This window comes from Thalia democratica, chromosome 7 (genome assembly GCF_965202585.1).
Source record: "Thalia democratica chromosome 7, ktThaDemo2.hap1.1, whole genome shotgun sequence".
Lineage (NCBI taxonomy): Eukaryota > Metazoa > Chordata > Thaliacea > Salpida > Salpidae > Thalia > Thalia democratica.
This window is the reverse complement of record NC_139171.1, coordinates 45,469,534-45,489,532: the sequence shown is the minus strand read 5'-3', so window position 1 is coordinate 45,489,532 and position 19,999 is coordinate 45,469,534. Positions and strand designations below refer to the sequence as shown.

The 19,999-nt window shown below is 24.3% G+C and overlaps 1 protein-coding gene across 3 annotated transcripts in view; it reads left to right on the top strand.

The window, feature by feature from the left end:
- The window catches only part of LOC145840352 (serine/threonine-protein kinase/endoribonuclease ire-1-like), a 45,383-nt gene that overhangs the window by 9,102 nt on the left and 16,282 nt on the right, over positions 1 to 19,999 (top strand). For all 3 annotated transcript variants that reach the window (XM_082947588.1, XM_082947587.1, XM_082947586.1), the window contains exons 2-13: positions 1,452 to 1,606; positions 1,887 to 1,956; positions 2,927 to 2,996; positions 3,245 to 3,379; positions 6,015 to 6,128; positions 8,718 to 8,777; positions 10,354 to 10,552; positions 11,959 to 12,070; positions 14,835 to 14,925; positions 16,445 to 16,521; positions 17,416 to 17,456; positions 18,686 to 18,806. In XM_082947588.1, coding sequence (XP_082803714.1) covers positions 1,894 to 1,956; positions 2,927 to 2,996; positions 3,245 to 3,379; positions 6,015 to 6,128; positions 8,718 to 8,777; positions 10,354 to 10,552; positions 11,959 to 12,070; positions 14,835 to 14,925; positions 16,445 to 16,521; positions 17,416 to 17,456; positions 18,686 to 18,806 — 1,083 coding nt within the window. In that variant the 5' untranslated portion in view covers positions 1,452 to 1,606; positions 1,887 to 1,893. The remainder of the gene's footprint in view (positions 1 to 1,451; positions 1,607 to 1,886; positions 1,957 to 2,926; positions 2,997 to 3,244; positions 3,380 to 6,014; positions 6,129 to 8,717; positions 8,778 to 10,353; positions 10,553 to 11,958; positions 12,071 to 14,834; positions 14,926 to 16,444; positions 16,522 to 17,415; positions 17,457 to 18,685; positions 18,807 to 19,999) is intronic.

The following is a 19,999-nucleotide window of genomic DNA, read 5'->3' as shown; positions in this document are numbered from 1 at the left end:
CTAGCTTTTTAAATCTGTTATGACTTCAACAATCACTGTATTTATTTAACTTAGAGTTTAAGATTTATAGTTATGTATCAATTTTATGTATTAGTCAAAATACTATAATAAACATTTTTTACTTATTTTAATACTTGTGTAAACCTTTGACTTTAAATATTAATAAAACACAATAATTCATGTTGTTTGGTTTAAAAATTTCTGGTTATAATGATTTTACTTAGTGCTTAATTAAATTGAACTTTTATGTTTAGTAATATATAGTAAATTTTTACACTAGTTATAGATTAGATATAACACTTATTTCTAACCTTATCACTGAATTTGTTATTTTAAGGGCATAGAGGGGGGTGGTTCAATCACCCTTTTCACAATTTAATCTTATTTTATTGAGTTTTAACTAAGCTACAAGTTGTTTTTTGTAGATTTTTAAAGCTCAAAACAATTTTTGAGATAAAGCTGGTTGAAGTTGGAGACTATAATAGTACTAATTAAGACCCCCAATACCCAAAGCCACTTCTAAAGGGGATATTCCTTACTTAGGGAAAATATCAGGCTAAATCAAAAAAAATTGGCCACAAACCCTGTTATAAGCTAAACTGGATACCCACCAACAAAGATTAGGAAAAGTGTTGTTTTATGTACCCAATTTGTATAAGAACATGATTTTTATTGCCTTAAAATTCTTAGTTAAATTTTTTTTTAGCCTTGTGGCTAGCTCTTGACTATTATGAAATCAAGCATAGTAGTTTTGTTTGAAATCTAGATTAATATTTGTCATGATTTGATTTTATATTTAACAGGAACAGTTTAGAAATATACAAGTTTAAACACTAAAAAGTTTTAATATACTTTATATTTTAGTTACCTGTATAATTTAATAAAATTTTATTGTTTTATACGTTTTAACTTGTAAATGCTTGTTTTCAGTAAAATAAACCTAAAAAATGAGTATAGACTATTCGGAAGCATACATATACAACCTTCCTTTTAATTATTTAAAAGAAAAATGTATATGAGGTATTAGTAGTTTGCGCCAGAGGCAAACATTTATTTTAAAGTACATATTTTAAAAAACTCAGGATGACTCAAGGCAGTTTTTTGAATCAAAGAGTGGCAACCCTGTTAAAAACAATTGTTGGAAAACTGTAGGGAAGTAGAGACTTTTAGTAAAATAGTCTATTTTCATCTATTTAGTTGGGCATCCCATAAGGAATTTATTGAACTTTCCAAAGCTGACCACTTATATCTCAAAAGTTAAATATATTTTAAAACCATTTGAAAACATCCAGTTGCTTAGTTATCACTAAAAAAAATATTTTTTGGTGTTGTCTTAATGCCTGTTGTAAACATTTTGAAGATGCTTTCTTATTTTGTACATTTTATTTTAATTAACTTTTTTTTAATTAATAAGAACAATAGTTAGATTTTAATTTTTTTGTTTTAAACAGAGTTTGTCAGTTATTGAGAATGAAGAAGAATACTTGCTAGTTTCAACATTAGATGGAACTTTACACTCCTATAACCCTAAAACTGGAGAAAAAATTTGGAATCAAGGACTTCAAACTGGACCTGTAGTTTCAACACCTAATTCTAAATCTGAATTGTTTGTTTACAAACTATTTGCAATAACAAAATATAAATAGCATTTTTGATATTTGAGTCTTTATTTGTAAAATATAATTAATTTAAGGGATTTATAGGTCCATATCTAGTAAAACATGCTATAGTTGCTAATTTTCTAAAATTAATAATAAAGCTTGTAAGGTGCTAATTTATATAAATAAAGTTTAAGATGTTAAGTTGTTAAACAAATTTAATTGGCTTATAGTTTATTTTAAGCATACTGTAAGAAGAAAATAAAAAATAAGTTAAACTTTTTTTAGAGCCACAATGTTGTCCAGTCCAGTTGATGGCTCTTTATACATGTACAATCCTATATTTAACCAAGCAACAGTGAGTGTACTATAACTTTAATTAGTTTAGAAAATATAAGTTCATCACCAAATAATTTCGGACAAGATTTATATACTGTTTTGGACAAGATGCTTGTCCAGGACACATTTAATGTTTTGTATATGATTTTTCTAAAGCATCAATAAAAAAAAATCAAACGATTGTTTTGAGGATCTACTAATTTTTATTGCACAACATATAAGTTTAAAACGTTTTCAGGTTTACAATAAACTAATATAACTAAAGCATGTTTATACAACTTAGTTTAAAATAGTGAAAAAACATATTATGTCATAGTACTTCAAAACTGTGTAAAAAGTTAATTTTTAAAAGCTAGAACATTTTTAGTATACTATAATGGTATTTTTGTATGTAACATGTAATATTACATACGAAAATATCATTATAGTATACTAAAAATCTTTTAGCCTTTTACTAATTAATTTTATACACAGTTTTCAATTACTACGTCATAATATATTATTTAAACTTAGTTGCATAAATATGTTTTATTTGTATTAGTTTATTGAAAGTTTATTTAGGACAGACGGGTTGTAAACTTGAAAGCGTTTTAAATTTTCATTGTGTATTTGTTTAGCAAGAAATATTTTTTTACTATCATCAGCATAGCTAAGCTGTACTATCATAAAATAAGTAAAGACTGAAGAGAAAATTTGGTTTTATTAAGTATTTAAATAAGAAAATAATAAATATTGTTATCTTAACAGATTTTTTAGAGAATAATGTTACAATTTTTGCTCAAACTTGTATTTTTTAACATTTCAATTAATATTTGTAGTTCTTATAGTAGTCATTTTAATTGGTCAAAGTTAAAGTCTAATGGAAATATTGTTGATGGTTGTGCATTGCAATCTTGTGCCAGAGATTATAATTAGTATTAATATTTTATACTAAGTTACGTTTACTAAGTTTTTGTCCATTTGGAAGATAAATTTAATTTTTTTTTCAGAAATTTGGAAATAACATCAAAGATATGGTTAAAGATACTGGCTTTGATGAAAATGTTGTTACTGCAAAAGGTAGTTAAATCAAAAAGTAATTATTAATTTTTATAAGTAATAATATTTATAAGGTAATAAAAGTTTACATAAGTTTTATTTAAGTAATATTAATTTTCAGTTTTATTATCATTGTTTTGTTATTATCTATTAAATGTTACTTATTTTAAATTTATTCTATTTTAAGATTTCTCAAAAAGTACTAATAAGTTTAATAAATCAATATTTGAGCCTAAGCTCATGTTTATATTAAAAGTAGTTGTTTTTAGGTACCAAAAATATAACATGGTTTTATATTGATGCAAATACGGGTATCTTACATGAAAAAGGAGGAATTGATGGTAAAACCGATGTTATTCATCCAAGGGTACCTGGTCAAAATATCATAGTACTTTGTCAATCTGGTTAGTATTTTTTAGTGTTGTTCCTTAGTTTTTTCTTCAGTGTTTTTTATTAAGTTTATAACTTAAGACTTAATATAAATGTTTGTGTAAAATTAAATATCTTTTGGTCATAATTTTATAAGATAAATACCTATGCGTTCTATATAGTATGCATTAATTGTTTATCTTTTACTTTTAAATAACAAACATATCATCTTTTAAAAAACGCTAAACCCTATGTCCTTTCCTTTCAATATTCCCTTACTTAGGGTTCACATTTTAAATTTTGCGATAAACTTATTTTAAAAACAGTACACAACTGATTTTTTAATATCTAAAAATATCTTATTAGTTATATTTTAAAATGTATAAAACAATAAAGTTAAAGTCATTGAGTAGTTATTAGTCATTCTCTTCGGTCTTCCTGTCCTCTGGCTTCCTGTTTTCGGTCTTCTTATCCTCAAGCTTTTTTCATTGGGTTTCTTGTTTTTGGGCTTCTTCTTTTTGAGCTGGTTTCGTAGGGTCAGCAAACGAATACCTTGGTTGACGTGAAAAATACAATGCCGCTTACTGGATTTCCTTTGATTGTTACGCCATATGTTAAATTTAAACTAAAATCTTCATATCTTCTATTTTTCATTATCGTTTCAAACAAAAAATACAACTATTTAATGCATTAGGTGGTATTGGGTGTGCTTAAGCAACAAAAAGTATATTCAAGAACGTTCACAAATATAAAAAGGCAGCTAAATTTTTAACGAGCGACGACGGCTAAATTTAAGAAGAATTAATTTTGATTTAAAAATAAAATTTTAACACAATTTTATACTTGATCTTGGAACGAGTAATAAAAGTTTTAAAGTGATGCCATTTTACGAGAAAGAAAAGGCTTAAAACTTGCTATAAACAATTTTCTTTAAACTTCAGCAAAATTAGACTTCAAATTATCTATTCTAAGTAAAAAACTACAATCTTTATCTTAGAACAAGCAATCAGTAGACCAAAACAATCAACTAATAGTAGTAAAAAAATTAAAAAGTTTGTTTAATTAATAAAAACTTGGACGATATCGAGAATAACTATTCCGCTGTTGTAACAATAAAAACTTATGCGGTTCTTAATTTACGATTATATGCTTGAAAAAATTATTATGCGCTTTTCTTGGTGAGTTAATAAGATGCAATTTTGTACTAAAATACTGCGCCCCCTGGCAACTTATGTTAAATGCAACATATTCAATAAAACACTGTGTACTCAGAAAATTATATATTATGTTTTTCAGCATACAAAATTGTGCACTTTAGCACTAAAAAAGCATAGATAAAAGTACAAGTAGAAACAACCGCAAAAATCATAGTTATTTTTTAGCAAAAGAGTCCCAAAATTAAAAATCTCTTTTAATAAAACTCAATAAATCACTACTACACATTTGTAATTAAGTTTTAGACTTGCTGTTTCAAAAAAAAAAACATAAATTTTCTCATCATAATGTCACAAAATCAAATATAGCGCAATTTATACTGTCAAAAGTTTAAACTTGTTAAAAATTTGTTTAGTCAATGAACTCAATTTTTCTAGCTACGTTTTTTAATATGATTCCTTAAGTTCAAGTCACTTATGGTCTCCAACATAACGTATGCTAAACCCATCGTGGTCTCCAATATATCGTATAATAAACCCGTCGTGGTGTTTAATGTAGCGTTTACTAGTACTTACAGGTTCGATAAAGGGGGATATATATTGATTATAGAAGATTATGTTTATATACAGATGAAAAGGCTTATTTTAATTTAAAAACTAAAAAAAACATAGAAGATAAATGCACACTACATAACTGCTACAAAACTACTAATAATAAATGAACACATCTATATACAATTCGATGAAAATTAGGCACATACTTAAACCTTAAGAACAAACAGACTACATCTCTTAAATAAACGTTTTGAAGTATTTCAAATTATTAAGCTCACCGTCTAACTGCCAAATGCCAATGTTTTCAAAACGTTGTCTGTTTTATATAGATAAAAAATAGCATTTCTTTTTTCTTACGTACAGACTTATTTATTATTTTCACAATAACTTATAACCGTTTACAAAACTTTAAAGACGCAAATAAAAGCGTAGACAAAACACAATATTTTTACTACCGTCTAGAGTTAATAGCAATTTTCTATTAGATATTTCCGTTGTTCAATTTGGATTTTATTATTCTTTTAAAACTAAAGAATTATCATCGCTTATTCGCTACAGTTTGTTTAAATAATGTGTTTTGAATTAAGTTTATGATACTAATTGAACTATAGTTCCACAGTTGATGTTTTATTCAAAATACATAAACAAAACAGCAAGTAGATAACATCTGATAATATAGTAAAAAAAAATTTAATACTATAAAAATTATGTAATTTTATTTTTGCTTGAAAGCAAAACAATAAGAGATCTCTACTTCACCAAAAGAGATTTTGTTCAAATTATTTTTAAAAAATAAACTAAAAATAAAAACATCTGATATTTAACAAGTTGTGTAGCCTGTTTTTCTTGGTTGACAGTTAATTAAAAGAAATTTATAAAAAGGTTGTTTCTTTGTTATTTTACACGAGTACTTTTTAATTTTGGTGATTAGCTTAGTTGTTACAAAAACTAACTTTTTCAGACTATACTTTCTCTTTATTAAACTTGACTGAAGTCGACACTACAAAAAGATTGGTTTCGAAAGCTTCATACAAAGAATGGGATAGTAGTAATTCAGAAAACGAAATGACCTCAGGTTAGTAACTGTATTTGTTTATTTTTGTGTTTATTACAATAGCATCTTTTCTAATATTTTTTATATCGAATTAAAAATTACAGGGTTGCAAAAAAACCTGGAACTTGACAGTTTAGGCAAAGAAACCTGGAAAAATCTAGAATTTGGGAAATATTTGGAAAACATGGAATTTTTAATTTTTCTACATGTAAACTAACGAAAATTCGATTAGACACAAAAAATCTATCAGAACTATAAAAAATCTTTGTATCATAAAAAAAAAATATTAAAAAACACATTTAAGATAGCTTTACAGTAGGGGTGGGCAACGTAAATAATCGACAAGCCTGACTCGGAAAAAATTAGTTCTTGGCTGGCCGGAGCATTTCGGGTTAGTGATATACCGGATCCTAATTTGAAAGTATTATCTGGATCCGGCTAAATACTAGTTTAAGATAAAGACCCGGATCCGATTGGAAAGTAATTTCAAAAAAGATTTGGATCTGGCTGGATGCTAATGGATCGAATATTTTAGAATTTGGAACTCAGTTATTAATTACCGAATTTCTCAAATATGTAATTATATGTTAATGTTTATAAGTATTCATAAATCTTTAATTTTGAAACTTTTTAAAATCAATAAAAATCAAGTTCTTTAACAAAATTAGTTATAATACAATAAAATATTGAAACTAAATCAACTAAATCTATAAAAAAACTGGCTTGAGATTTTCAGAAATAATAAAATTATCATGAGATTTATATTAAAAACGCTAAACTGGCCTAAGTAATCATATTTTTTTTAAATTTCAAACTATCATGAGTAGTTTTGAATTTTTTTAAGTTTTAATACTGTTCTGAATATCTTGATTGAGTGTGTATCTTGAGGTTTTAGAGGTCTTTTTTGGATTTATAAAATTACAACTTTTGCTATATGTTTTTAATAACAAGTTACATTTAAGATCAAAAATTGTGCTTAGTACTATTAGTAGTATAGAATTAATGAAAATATATTGTAATAGTACTAGAAATATATTTTATAGCCAATAGGATTAAAAACATATATATAAAATTTTTTGTATTTAGTTGTTCATCATTCGACATGTAAATTTTTTTCAAAAGGTTTATCTTGTTATTTTTTAAGTACCAAATTCCTGGTATTACCATTTTATTGCTGCCTAAATTTTTAAGTTCAAGGTTTTTTCAAGATCAAATAGCTAACCTGATACTACAATCTAAAGGAGATAAAATTAGTCTATAAATATTAAATGTTTGCAAAATATTTTTAATTTATTCTAAATTTTAACAGGATTGCCATCCTTTTTGACAAAAATTCCAGACTGATTTATCAAAAACTAGTCTGAGTTTAAAAGAAAACTATATAAAAATTGATATGAGCCAAGTTTGAAAAAATTACCATTAACCAAGCTTAAATACCTAATAACATCAAAATAATGTTAAAATATTTAATGGAAATAATAAAAAATAATAAAACCATACAATTTTGCCTTACATTTATAAAAATATAAAAACTATTTTGAATTGGCTCAGTTTTTATAGAATTTTAAGCTAGCAAGAGTTAGTAGTCTGAGTGTGAGGCAACCCTTCTCAAAGTATCAAACATAATTACAAAAGTTAAGTTAACAAACATAAAATTTTCTTATATTTTGCTTTTTAAATTTAATAACTATTGTTTAAAATTTTAAGTGTTATTAAAAACATACACAATTAAATTTGCTAAAAAAGTCATACTTAAAGTTAATGAGATTTACTTTGAAATGTATATCAACTGGTCATCACTAAACTTAACTATATAATTAATCAACAATTCCTTAATAAAAAAATCAATGTCATAAAAGAGTGCAAACTGTAGTCTTAACTTGGAATATTTTACTAAAATGTAAAGTTGAGCAGTTTGACTTGAAATAATTGTCAATTATTTGTTTGAAAAAAAAATATTTTTCTTAACATTTATAAAAAGAACCACTACTTAACTGGGAAAGACAGCAACTTTTGACACATCCATTGTTTATGAAAGTCATTATGGTAGGTAAAATCATCAAAGTTATTAAGTAAACAAATAGTTTTTGGATAATTTAGAAGGGAATATTCCAACTGACTTGATACAGAACTAAATACTAGAACAAAATGGTTTTTTTATCACTACACAAAAATAAAAAGCTATTTTCAAAAACGTTTTAAGGGTCAAAAGTCTTACAGTTTTGTTCTGTGATAATTATGAAAAAAAGTTTTTGTACAATTTTTGAAAATTTACATTGACTGGCCGGATTTCATATAAATTTTTAAAATGCTTAGCAGGCCGTTCACTTTCACTCACGGGCCGTACGTTGCCCGGCCCTACTTTACAGTATTTTTAAAAATTTTTTATACTATTTAAGACAGTTTTTTTAAACCGAAGTTTAATTTTATGATAAGGATGGACCAAAAAGCTTATTTCTTAAAAACCTAGATGAAATATAAAAATTAGCTAAACTTTTTATGAAATAAGAGAAAATCAAAAATTATTTTATCTAACAATAACTAATTTAATTTATACATTACATACTGCAAGAACTTGTTTAAGTATAATAAAAAAAAAACTTTTCACAGAAAGTGTTTACATAAGTGTGAACAATGATGGAACTTTATTCAAAATGGATAAAAAATCTGGTAGGTAAAACAATTAAATTTTTGTTTAAAATATAAAAAAATTAAAAATATTACTAGTACTTCACAACATTGATTAAATCTTTCTTTGTTTATTATTTACTTGAGCACTTATAGTAATGTTTTAAGACTTTACTTGTTGTATGCTTCTTAGATCTGTTTAATATGTTTTTAATAAATTTTACAACTTGTAAGAAATTTACAGCAATTTAATTTATTAAAATCGAGAGTTTATTAACACATAATGTATTTGTTTAAAATGATATGGACATAAAGGGTTCAGTTATTTTTTTTTTACAAAATTTAATATTAGTTTTTTATATTAAAGCTGAAAAGAGTATAAACTATAAGTCAGTTTTTATAGAATATAAAAATTTAAATTAGTTTTTAAGTTATAGTCGTTTTTGTGACGTTATTGTGTTTAAGTGACTTTCCAATACAAATGCATGGACTGCATTTTTTTTTCATTGTCAATTTAATTAAAAATTTAAAATTTCACTAAAAATTTATCTTGTCTTTAATTTTTTGAGCTAAATACCTCAAACTTCCAGCAAACAGACTGGTTAAAAAATGAAGGAGAAGATAGATTTTTAGTAAAATAGTCTATTTTTGTGTTTTTGGTTCGGACATTCCATTAGGAACCTATAGCTCACAGACTTTGATCGCTAATATCTCAATTAATTTTTTTTTTTCAAACGGCTAAAAATGTTTAATAGCTCAGATAAAACTCTACAAAATAAGATCAACTTCTTAAAAACAATGTTGACCTCTCTATGCTCTTAAATACAAAATAACATACTTTTCTATTAATGTTTTTGTAACTTTTAAAATGCTACTTGCAACATTAAAAAAAAAGGAGAAATTTCTCATTTTTAGTTGTAATTTTTATTGTACACAAACATTTTTGACATAAAAACTATATGTTTTTATCATATGATAAATTTTATTTAGAATTACTTACTGAATAAGTTAAAAAATAAGTTTAAGGTATTATAGCCTAAACAGATAGAGTTTAAACAAATAGAAAGTATCTAACTTTGATGTATTAAACACAAGTTGAGTAAAAATGTGATAATTAATAAATTCTTAATAATATTACTTTATAATTTGATGTTATTTGAATATTTAATTAGGCCTTTGTTTGTCAATTATTATCGATTCCAGGCTTTAAGTTTATTCTTCTTACATAATTTTAGAACTCTAAAGTTTTGTACAATGTTTGAGTTTCGGCAGTGTTTGCAATTAAACAAGTAATCAAATATTCCGCTTTTTTGTCTGTTCAACAGTGGGCTGCAACCTTTATAAAACTTGTCTCGATGTCTCTCCTATAAAGGAGACGTACAAAAATAGGCAATGTTTGATCACCTAATAAAAATTTTACAACATAAAAATTTTGAAATCTAAAATTTATTTTTTGTCCATTGAGAGTTTAGAATTTTTAAACAAGTAGTTTTTTTCTTTTTTTTTGTGTTAAAAATTTTAATATGAAAAATTAAACTTAAATTTAAAACAAATATAGTATATAACAACTATTAAAATTATAAAACGTCTCATCTAAAAAAAGAAATGAAATAAACAGCTTCGAAATTGTGGGAAAAAAAGTTCAATTCACCCGTAGTAGCTCTTCATTTGTATGAATCTTCTTCAAAACAACTTACAAAAATTAATTTACATATACTGGCAGAACCAACTAAAAATTTGCTTGAAAATAAAAATGAGTTTTATCAACTTCTTCGATATATAAAGAAAGAGCCAATAGGATTATCCGAGGAAAGCATGTTAGTTTACGTTGTTTTGAATAGTTTGTCAGTGTTGCTATTACTAATAGTATTACATACTGTTTTGATTTTTACATGATTTGAATAATATGATAAATTAAACAGCAAAAATGGTAATACAAATATCAAACCATTTCCTTCATTTAAATAATTTGAAAGGATAAAAAAGCAGATATGGAAACAATAAATTTATTAAGTTATAATATTTTAGTTTATCAAAATTTTTAAAGTTCCAATTATAACATAATGAAATTGTGGAATATTTTTCTGCTTTTGAAATAAAACTTAAGTTTTATATGTCAAAAAATTACACTAGACTTTTACAAATATTGTTTTAGAATTAAAATTTAAAGAAAGCTTAAGTTTTAATTGCGTAAAAAAATATAGTTATAGTTTATAAGAGTCTTCTATTTTTTTTAGGAGTATTATTTTAAATTATTAAAATTTTCTTAATTTCATAAGTATTTTATTTCTAGTTAAGTAAATTATATAAATCAAATTAAATAATAATTATTGTTTAAAACTATAATCTTCTATTAAAACTTGTTTAAATATAAAGTTTTCAAAGCTGTTTTTATAAAATATAACAAAAAATATTTTGCATTTTTATTGAAGTCCAGTATAAATTTGTTTTAGTATACCCTTTTCAGGGTTGCCAAAAAAACTTAAAAACCTGGAATAACCTGGAGTTAGAGAAATTTTTAAAAATAAAAACCTGGAATTTTAAACAATTTTTACATGTTAAGTAGAAAATTTTTTGATTTGAACCAAAAAACTACCACATAGATAAAATATTTTTGTCATCATCAAATTTTTTTTATCAAAAAACTTATTTAAATAAGCTCTACGATATTTTTTTAATGTTTTTATACTATTTAGCACAGTTTTTTATCTTAAATTTAACTTTAAACTAAAAATAGACCCAATAATGTGTACTTTTAAATACCTGGAGGAAATTTTAACAACCTTGAGAGAATTTGCTAAAAAATTTGGCAACTCTGCCTTTTCAATTACTTTTGTATTTAACTGAGCTAAAGAATATAATATTAACAACTATGAAAGCTTAATAATAGGTACGCTATAATGAGTTAAAATTAAATATTTGAAGTAATTACTGTTATATAGTGAAAATATTTCTGTTTAACAGTATTTATTTCAAACATTTGATTTGAACTCTTCATGACGTATCTAATATCAAGTTTTTTTAAAATGTTTTTATAATATATTTTTAGCTCAGTTGTATACAGTAGTAGTTGAAAAGGGTATGCCGAAAGTATATGTGCTGAATTTCGTTAAAAACGCAAACTATTTGTCGAAATTTTTATACAAAGTTAGTACTCAAAAAAGTTATTAAGTTAATTTTATCTTTTAGATGATTCTAGACAATTTTTGATTGATTATTTTAGGGTTTTTGAAAATTCTTTGTATATTGGAAAACATATTAGTAACGGTGATACTGGTAGTACCTTTTACGCGCTCCAACCTTTAATAGATAGTGGTAACAGAATTCTATACCTTGTGAGTTTAATTATATTTTATTTAGTTTATACTTAAGTTTTAGCATGTTTTTTACATAATATCCTCTAAAGTTGGTTTTTGAAAAAAACACAAGTTATATTATTAAAAAAACAAACATTTTAGTTTCTTAAATTATTTATAATATAATATAATAAAAAAAGAAACGATTAAAAACAGTAATAACGTCGATTAAAATTTTTTACTCATAACTTATCTAATTATGCTTTACCAATATTTTATATTTTGTTTCTACTTTTGAACAATTATACAGAAAAAATACTTTTTAAGTATTGTACTTAGTTTTTGCATACTATTTTCTAATGCACGTTGATATTTACAGACTTTATCAATAAGTAATATAACATTTTAACTATATGTAGAATTTTACTTTAAACATTTAGGCTTAAAATAAGTTAAGAATTCGGATATCATATATGTAAGTAACCAATTAAACCACCCTACGCAAATCTTAAAACAATTACCTATAACTACTAAAAAAAGGTTAAACAATTTATCAAGCAACCAAGAATCATTTAACCATTTAAAACACAATTATCAATCAGCCCTCGATATCTGCCAATCACAAATTCAACTTAGTATACCAAAAAGCAAATAAAACAACAAAAAAGCAAAAAAAAAGAAAAAATATTTATTTCAACCCGCTATTTTCCCAAACTGTAGCCACCAAAATAGGCAAGGAGTAAACTTAATAAACAAGCACTTTAAACACCCATACCAAAAATTTTAACAGGAACACACTAAAAATTGCTCATAGCTGCATGGAAAGTTTCAAAACAAAAGTTCTTAAACACAATAACAAAATGTTAAACAATTTAAACATCAAACATCAATAAAAAACCTGTACCTGCGGAACGAAAAATTCCCTTTAGACAATAACTGCTTAGCAAGCAACCTAACTTACCGAGCTACAATAAAAATAAAATAACATAACATAATTTTACGTGGGTTCAACAAACACAACATTCAAAAATAGATACAGTAATCTTAAGGTAAGCTTTAACAATAGATAAAAAGACATAGCACTGAATTATCAAAATACATATGAGAACTTAAAGACGCAAACAAAGACTATGGTTTAAAATTGGAAATACTATGCAGAACTAAAACAAAACCGAAAAACAACAAAACATGTAATTTATTTAGCTTTGAAAAATACGAATTTGGAAAAAAAAATTATTGCTAAAAAAATAAAAGACAGGAAGCAACCCTGTCTTCATAACCAAAATATGTATTTTAAAAGAACATAACGTATTAAACAATAACAAAATAGCAACAAAACTAAACTAAAAATAAGAAGAAACAAGACAATACTAAACATAAATTAACTTGTACAGAAGTTGTTTTTAAGATTAGCTACCTAAGTTTATTCAAATTTATTTAACACGTCATTATGTGTATTTTTGTTGTTCTTTAAAAATATTGCTCTAAACTTAATTGTTGTTCTAATGACACGCTTAAAACGTAGAAACTGTAGTAAACAAATTGAAATTTAGTTGTTTTTTAATATTATTTTACTAATATAATTTATACACAGTATAACAAATAACATATACTTATATTAAGAAATAATTTCGTCTCATTTTGTAAAAAACTATAGTTTTATCTTTATTACATTATTTGAGGGAATAAGAGGGTTTAATATATATTTTAGGACAACTAAAAGTTTAAGGAAAGCTTAAAGTGTATGTTACTAATATATTTTTGAACAAAGAAAATTCAAATGAAATTTTGAAATTTTATTAGTTTTCTAAAAAGTTTATAGAAAATATATGGAAAAGAACTATATCATAGCCGATTTTCTCAGAATTAAAAATAATTTTTTAAAAATCTATCTCTCTGCTCGTTTTTATTATAACTTAATTAAAACTTCTAGAAAATGTTATATTTAATGTTACAAACAGTTCGAAGAAACAATTAAAAAATAATGCAACCAAAATTTTTTGTTTAATTTTGATTAAAAAAGTGTTAGTAAGAAATTAAATTAAATATGACTAATATTATATTGGTTGTTTATAATTTAAAAAAAAAGACTAAATAAGTTTAGATTCGATTTCTCAAAAGTTGTAGGAGGAGAGTTTGTAGTGAAGTATTTTTTATTCCTTTTAATTTGCAACTGCCACGAGGGACCTGTTAAACTTTCTAACTTTGATCACTTATTTTTAAAATCACTTTAAGTTTTAAACGACAGTAAAAAACAACTGTTAGCTCAGTAATTATTGTAAAAAATAAAACTAACTTTTGAAAAATAGTTTATTTCACCTCATACCTTTAAAAGAAAAATAAATGCATTGTATTTATAGAAGTTTTTAGCTTTCTAAATTTTATAACAGAGTTTCAAAAATAAAACGATTAAAGCTGACAGCAACAATTATGAAATTGATAAATACATTTTATATAATTAGATATATTATTTAAATTTAATAATCAACATGTTTTATTTAATCAAAAAAACTCACATTATAGGACATAGGTTATGCATTTTAAAGAATATACGGTGTTAATTTGAGCTTGTCTCATAGTGTACATAAGTCCAGGCTTAAGCTCTGTACACTTTTGGCAACTTTTTTTTATATATTTGAGTTTGAAACAAGTTTGATGTAAGCTTTTCTTTTAACTGGTTCAGAAATATTTATTTGCAATGAAAAAAAAAAACTATTTCATATGTTTTATTTAATTATATTTTACTGTTATGTGTGTATTATTATGTTAAATCATTAAGTTTTTAAGAGTCAAAAATATTTAGAACAAGCCTACCACAAAAAAACAACTTCCAGGACCAGGTAAAGACAATTACTATGATAGCAAAGAACTAAGTCCAAAGCGTAGTATTGTAGGTATGTATAACTGAATATTTTTTAAAGTAATTTTCTGACCTTTTCTTGTAGTCATTGTTAGTTGTTTTGTAAAACTTATCTTAATATTTTCTTAAATTACTAGTTAAATGTTACTATTTTTCAATATGACTTCTTTAAAAGCTTTTCTTAATAATTGGTCCAAAATACTAATATTTATGTACATGCTTACATTCTTATGCCTATAGTAGTGACGGAAAGAAGTAAGTTTTTGTAAATATGTTGTGATGTAATATTTACAGCTTTTTACAGGGCTTTTATAGCCGAAATTGATTTGTAGTTTTAATATTTTAATCTGAAATTTTTATTATATATAGTTTTTATTTAATACTTAAAAGTTGCTTGCGTGTTAGTAATTTTAAAATTTATACAGATATATTTTATGTTTTTAAAAGCTTTGAAAAGCAAAATTTAGTGCAAATTATTTTTTTCAATTTTGAAGTTTAAAAAATTGAAAAATATTTGCTTTTATAAATAGTTTAATTACTAAAAAACATAATCTTACGCTAGTTACTTTATCTGTGGTAGAAAGGTTGTACATTTTTTACATTTAGTTAACTTGATGTATCCAACTATGTATACGTGTAAATTAAATTTTGTTGCATATTTTAATCAAAAAACGTCCCTGGTTTCTACCAGTAAACCAAAGGTTAGCAGCCACAAGTATTCTAAAAGTATTTTTTGGTCCGGACTAGTAATAAATACTCTTTCGCGAACTGGGTGTCAAAGAGAAACTCTTACGATGGTTGATGAGTTTCTGTTAAGTTATTAATAAAATAAATTATCTTCAAAACAAAAGTATATCATTAACAATCAAATATGAAATTAGTATTTAGTTTAACAGCTAAATCTTAATCATAGTTAAAATAGAATCATACTAGCTTATTTAATTCAAAAATAAGATTTATATATAGTTTCCTTTCTACAAGTTGTTTTAACAAAAGTATGGCTCTTGCGCCTTTAATATGAGGGCGTAGTTTGCGGATCTCCGCATTCACTAATAAAGTTGATTACTATTTGTCAAAAAAATTTCTACAAACAATTTTATTAACAATTTTTTTTTTCATATATCTTTTTTACTGTAGTTGTGAAATTTTATTTACTTCAGCTATTGTTCTCCACAATGCATCAACAAAAATAATTTTCTAATTTATTTACTGTAAAGCAATACTAGGAGTTTAAACAATCATTTGTTAAAAGTATATGAACTGGATTTGACTCGAAAAAGATCTAAGTATATTGAATTATTGTTTGTTTACTTTGTACTATAGCACATTTCTTTGATACAGTTTTCTAGCTACTCTGATAGACATAAAAACTTTTTATACCTGGATTACATTAAGTTTAATTTAAGAATTTGAGATTCCCGACACTCAATTTACAACCAATTATATATAACAAACTCCTTTTAGATTTCTCTAGTAGCCTTATTAATTTAACTAATAAATAAATGAAAGTTTTTAAACTTTTTTGTAGAAAATTTGAGTTGTTTTTTTAACAGGTTACTATCCAGATCCAATAATTCAACACCTTCCAAAAAAACCTAGCAAAACATATGAAACTCCAAGGATAGATTATGTAAGTTTATAATTTCTGATGTAAACACTTTTATTTAAATTTTATAAAATAAGAAATATAAAACTAAAGATGTGTATGCTTTGTTTACGTTGCTTCTAAAAATTTGTGCTAATTCGTTAACCATAATAAAATGAAAGAAAATTAGTAAACTAAAAACTGTTAACTTTTTGTAGATAGTATTAAACAGGGTTACCACGCACTGAAGTCAGTTTTGTATGTGTGAAAGAAACTCAGGCTAGTTTTTTAAGCTTTAACGAGATTGAGAATGATCAATGTTCTAACATTTAGTTTTTGAAAACTTTACGGTGTTGATTTCAGTTGTTAGGTAAAAATTACCGCAAAGCACCTAAAACTGCAAAGTAAAAGTTTTTATTTTAATTGAAATTAAGTTTTCTGAGAATAAGATAAACAATTTTGATTTTTAAAAATGATGTTGTAGGTTATTGTAGCCTTTTACATTATAATTTAAGTTAAATTAAAATGGACTTTTATGTTTTTCAACCGATGGTTTTAGCTGTTTTTAACTTTTTTAAAAATTGAATATTGTCCTATAAAAATAAAATAAACAAACTTCTAATTATGTTTATAAACTTAATAACATCTTCAATTTTTCGATCTTAATAGTTTTAACTATTTTGAAAAAGTATGTTTTATAGTGTTTCGTAGTCATAGAGTGTGCAGCAAGCATAAATTTGAAGTTATGCTCTTAATTGATCTAAAATAACTATTAAATGATAAAACTCTAACTATTAGTAAATTATCCTAAATCTGATATTTTTTAATAAACCTAGGCTAACTCAGGCTATTATTAAGTCACTCAGACTATTTGTTGCTACAAAAAGTGGTAATCCTGATTAAAACATAAAAAAAATAAATAAATAAATTCATTTCCAGGATAAGTACAACACGTTGGATAATAGTTATCTTCCACCCAGGTAATTGCTCATAAACTTACATTTAAACTATAGTATGCTTATTATTACTCCAGTTTAAAGAACTGCTATAATGTTTTGCATTTTTATACAAACTTATTTGGTTATTTAGTTCATATGATTTGATATATTATATACTTCATGCAAAAAGGTTCGTAGTTACTTGATAGGCTTGAAAAATTATTGAAAATAATTGGATAATATCAAGACTCAAAATAGTTGCAGATCATTATCTAGAATAAAACATGACTAAAAAAGCTTACATATCATAATAAATTTAGGTTTTACAAATTTTATAAGTTGTTGCCATATTAAAAATAAACTTTTACAGTACTGCAATTTAAAAGACAATAATTAAAAAATATTAAAAAGACTTGCATTTAGGAACTGAACTTCACAAACAACACACAATTTACAATAAAACATTAATATATTGAGAGTTAATACAAATAAAAGCAAATTTTATTCAAAAGCATTTTTTTAGATAAGTGTACTTTTAGTTTTATAAATATTTTAAATAAACTGTTTAACTTAAGTTTAACTGTTAGAATCAAGCCTTATCAGGTTTTATTTTATAGGAAATAAATATATCTTTAGTTTCTGCCTTTACTACCCTTGGTATCCTTTAATCGATTTAAACTTTAAAAAAATTATTTTGTGACTAATAAGCCTTTGGGTGATACCAAGTTTTGCAATAACTATGAAATCATAAATGCTGTTCATTTTTACTTAAACTTAAGGATTTATGACCTTTTAACTTTTTGATTTAAAACTAAAACTTTTTATAATTTGTTTTTCATTATTGTAATAATTTTTATTAAAAAACTCTTGTGAATTTTTAGGAACGGTCAGCTTGCAATAATAAATATATTTTTAGTATGTACACAATCGAAAAAATGACTTTTATGCTTATAAATTCTACTCATAGTTTATCAATAAAAGGAATTTTATTAATTTTATGTTTTCTTAAAGTAATTGTTATATTAAGATCTTTTAACTAAAAAATATTATATTATTGTAGATATTGTTTTCTTAATTTCATAAGTAAAAAAGTTGTATATAATAAAAGATAAATAAAAATGATATTACTAATTACAGTTTTTTTACTATTACGAAGCCAATCATAGCTAATAAAAGTTACACGTAATATTTAACAAATTTTAAAACTAATTGATTAGTGACTTCCTAAATATGATTTAAACAATATATTAACATGATTAATTTTCTGACAGTAAATATCAAGAAATAAACTTTAAAATTAATGAAGACTATAATTCTATTTTGTTCTTGATGATTATGACTCTCATTACAATATCAGTTTTATATGTTTCATATCATATCGTAACGGGAAGGGTTAGTCGATTTTTCAAATTACATGCTGTATAAAACTTATTAACTATTCTGAAACTCTTCAGCTACTTATTTATACTTTAAGTTTGTTCAAGTGTATTAGGTAGTCATATAGTAGGTTAAATACTGTAAATAAATCTTAGATAGGGTAAGTTTTAAAAAATTAAATGTTAATGTTTATTAACAAAGTTTGATAAATAATTTAATAATAACAATTTTTAAGTGCTGAAGTGTAAAAGCTAATGACATTCCTTTGCTAGTTTAATAAGATTGTTCTATGAAGTTTAAAACAGTTATTAAGTAATAATTTATCTAATTTAAAACAGAATTATAATTTTGTTTTATTATAATCAGAAAGAGTTTAATAAAAAATATTTTACCTGGAAAAACCTGGAATTTTTAACAACTTTAACGTGTTAAGGCCATAGGGGGGGGGGGTCCACTTTGTTTTTTACAACTTGATCTTATTTTGTAGAATTTAATCTGAGCTATCAGACACTTTTAACCGCTTAAAAAAACTCAAAGTAATTTTTGAGATATAAGCGATCAAAGAAAGGGCGTTCAATAGGTTCCTTATGGAAGGCGAAAACTAAAAATGCGAAAAAAGACTATTTTACTAAAAATCTATCTCCTCCTTCATTTTTTGAGTAATCTTTCTCAAATTTTTACAGAATGTGTATCATTAAACTTTAAAGAGATCTATTGTAGGAAGTTTTTTAATTTTGAGTAAAAAAAAAATTATTGTCAAAAAACTACCCTTTTTTTTAGTTTTTTGTGGATAAAATTTTTATTTTTCAAAATTTCAAAAATTCCAACATTCAGATTCTTCAAAATATTAAAAGGAACATTTCCTAAAAATTTGAAGTCTCTAGGTCAAAAAATGAAGGAGGAGATAGGTTTTTAGTGAATTTTTAAATTTCCGAGAAAATTGACCCCAAAAAATTTGCGGTCCATACGTTTATATTGGAAAATTTTTACAAAAAGTTAAATATCTCAAAAGTTAAATGATATTTTTGAATTCTATAAAAACTGGCTTATTGTTTGTACTTTAAGCTTTCATATAAAAGCCAAAGTTAATTTTAGTAAAAAAAAAAGTTGGACCCCCCTATGGCCTTAAGTAGTAAAGTTTCGATTTGACTTAGAAATCTATCATATAGATAAAATCTTTTTGTCATCATCAAATTTTTATTATTCAA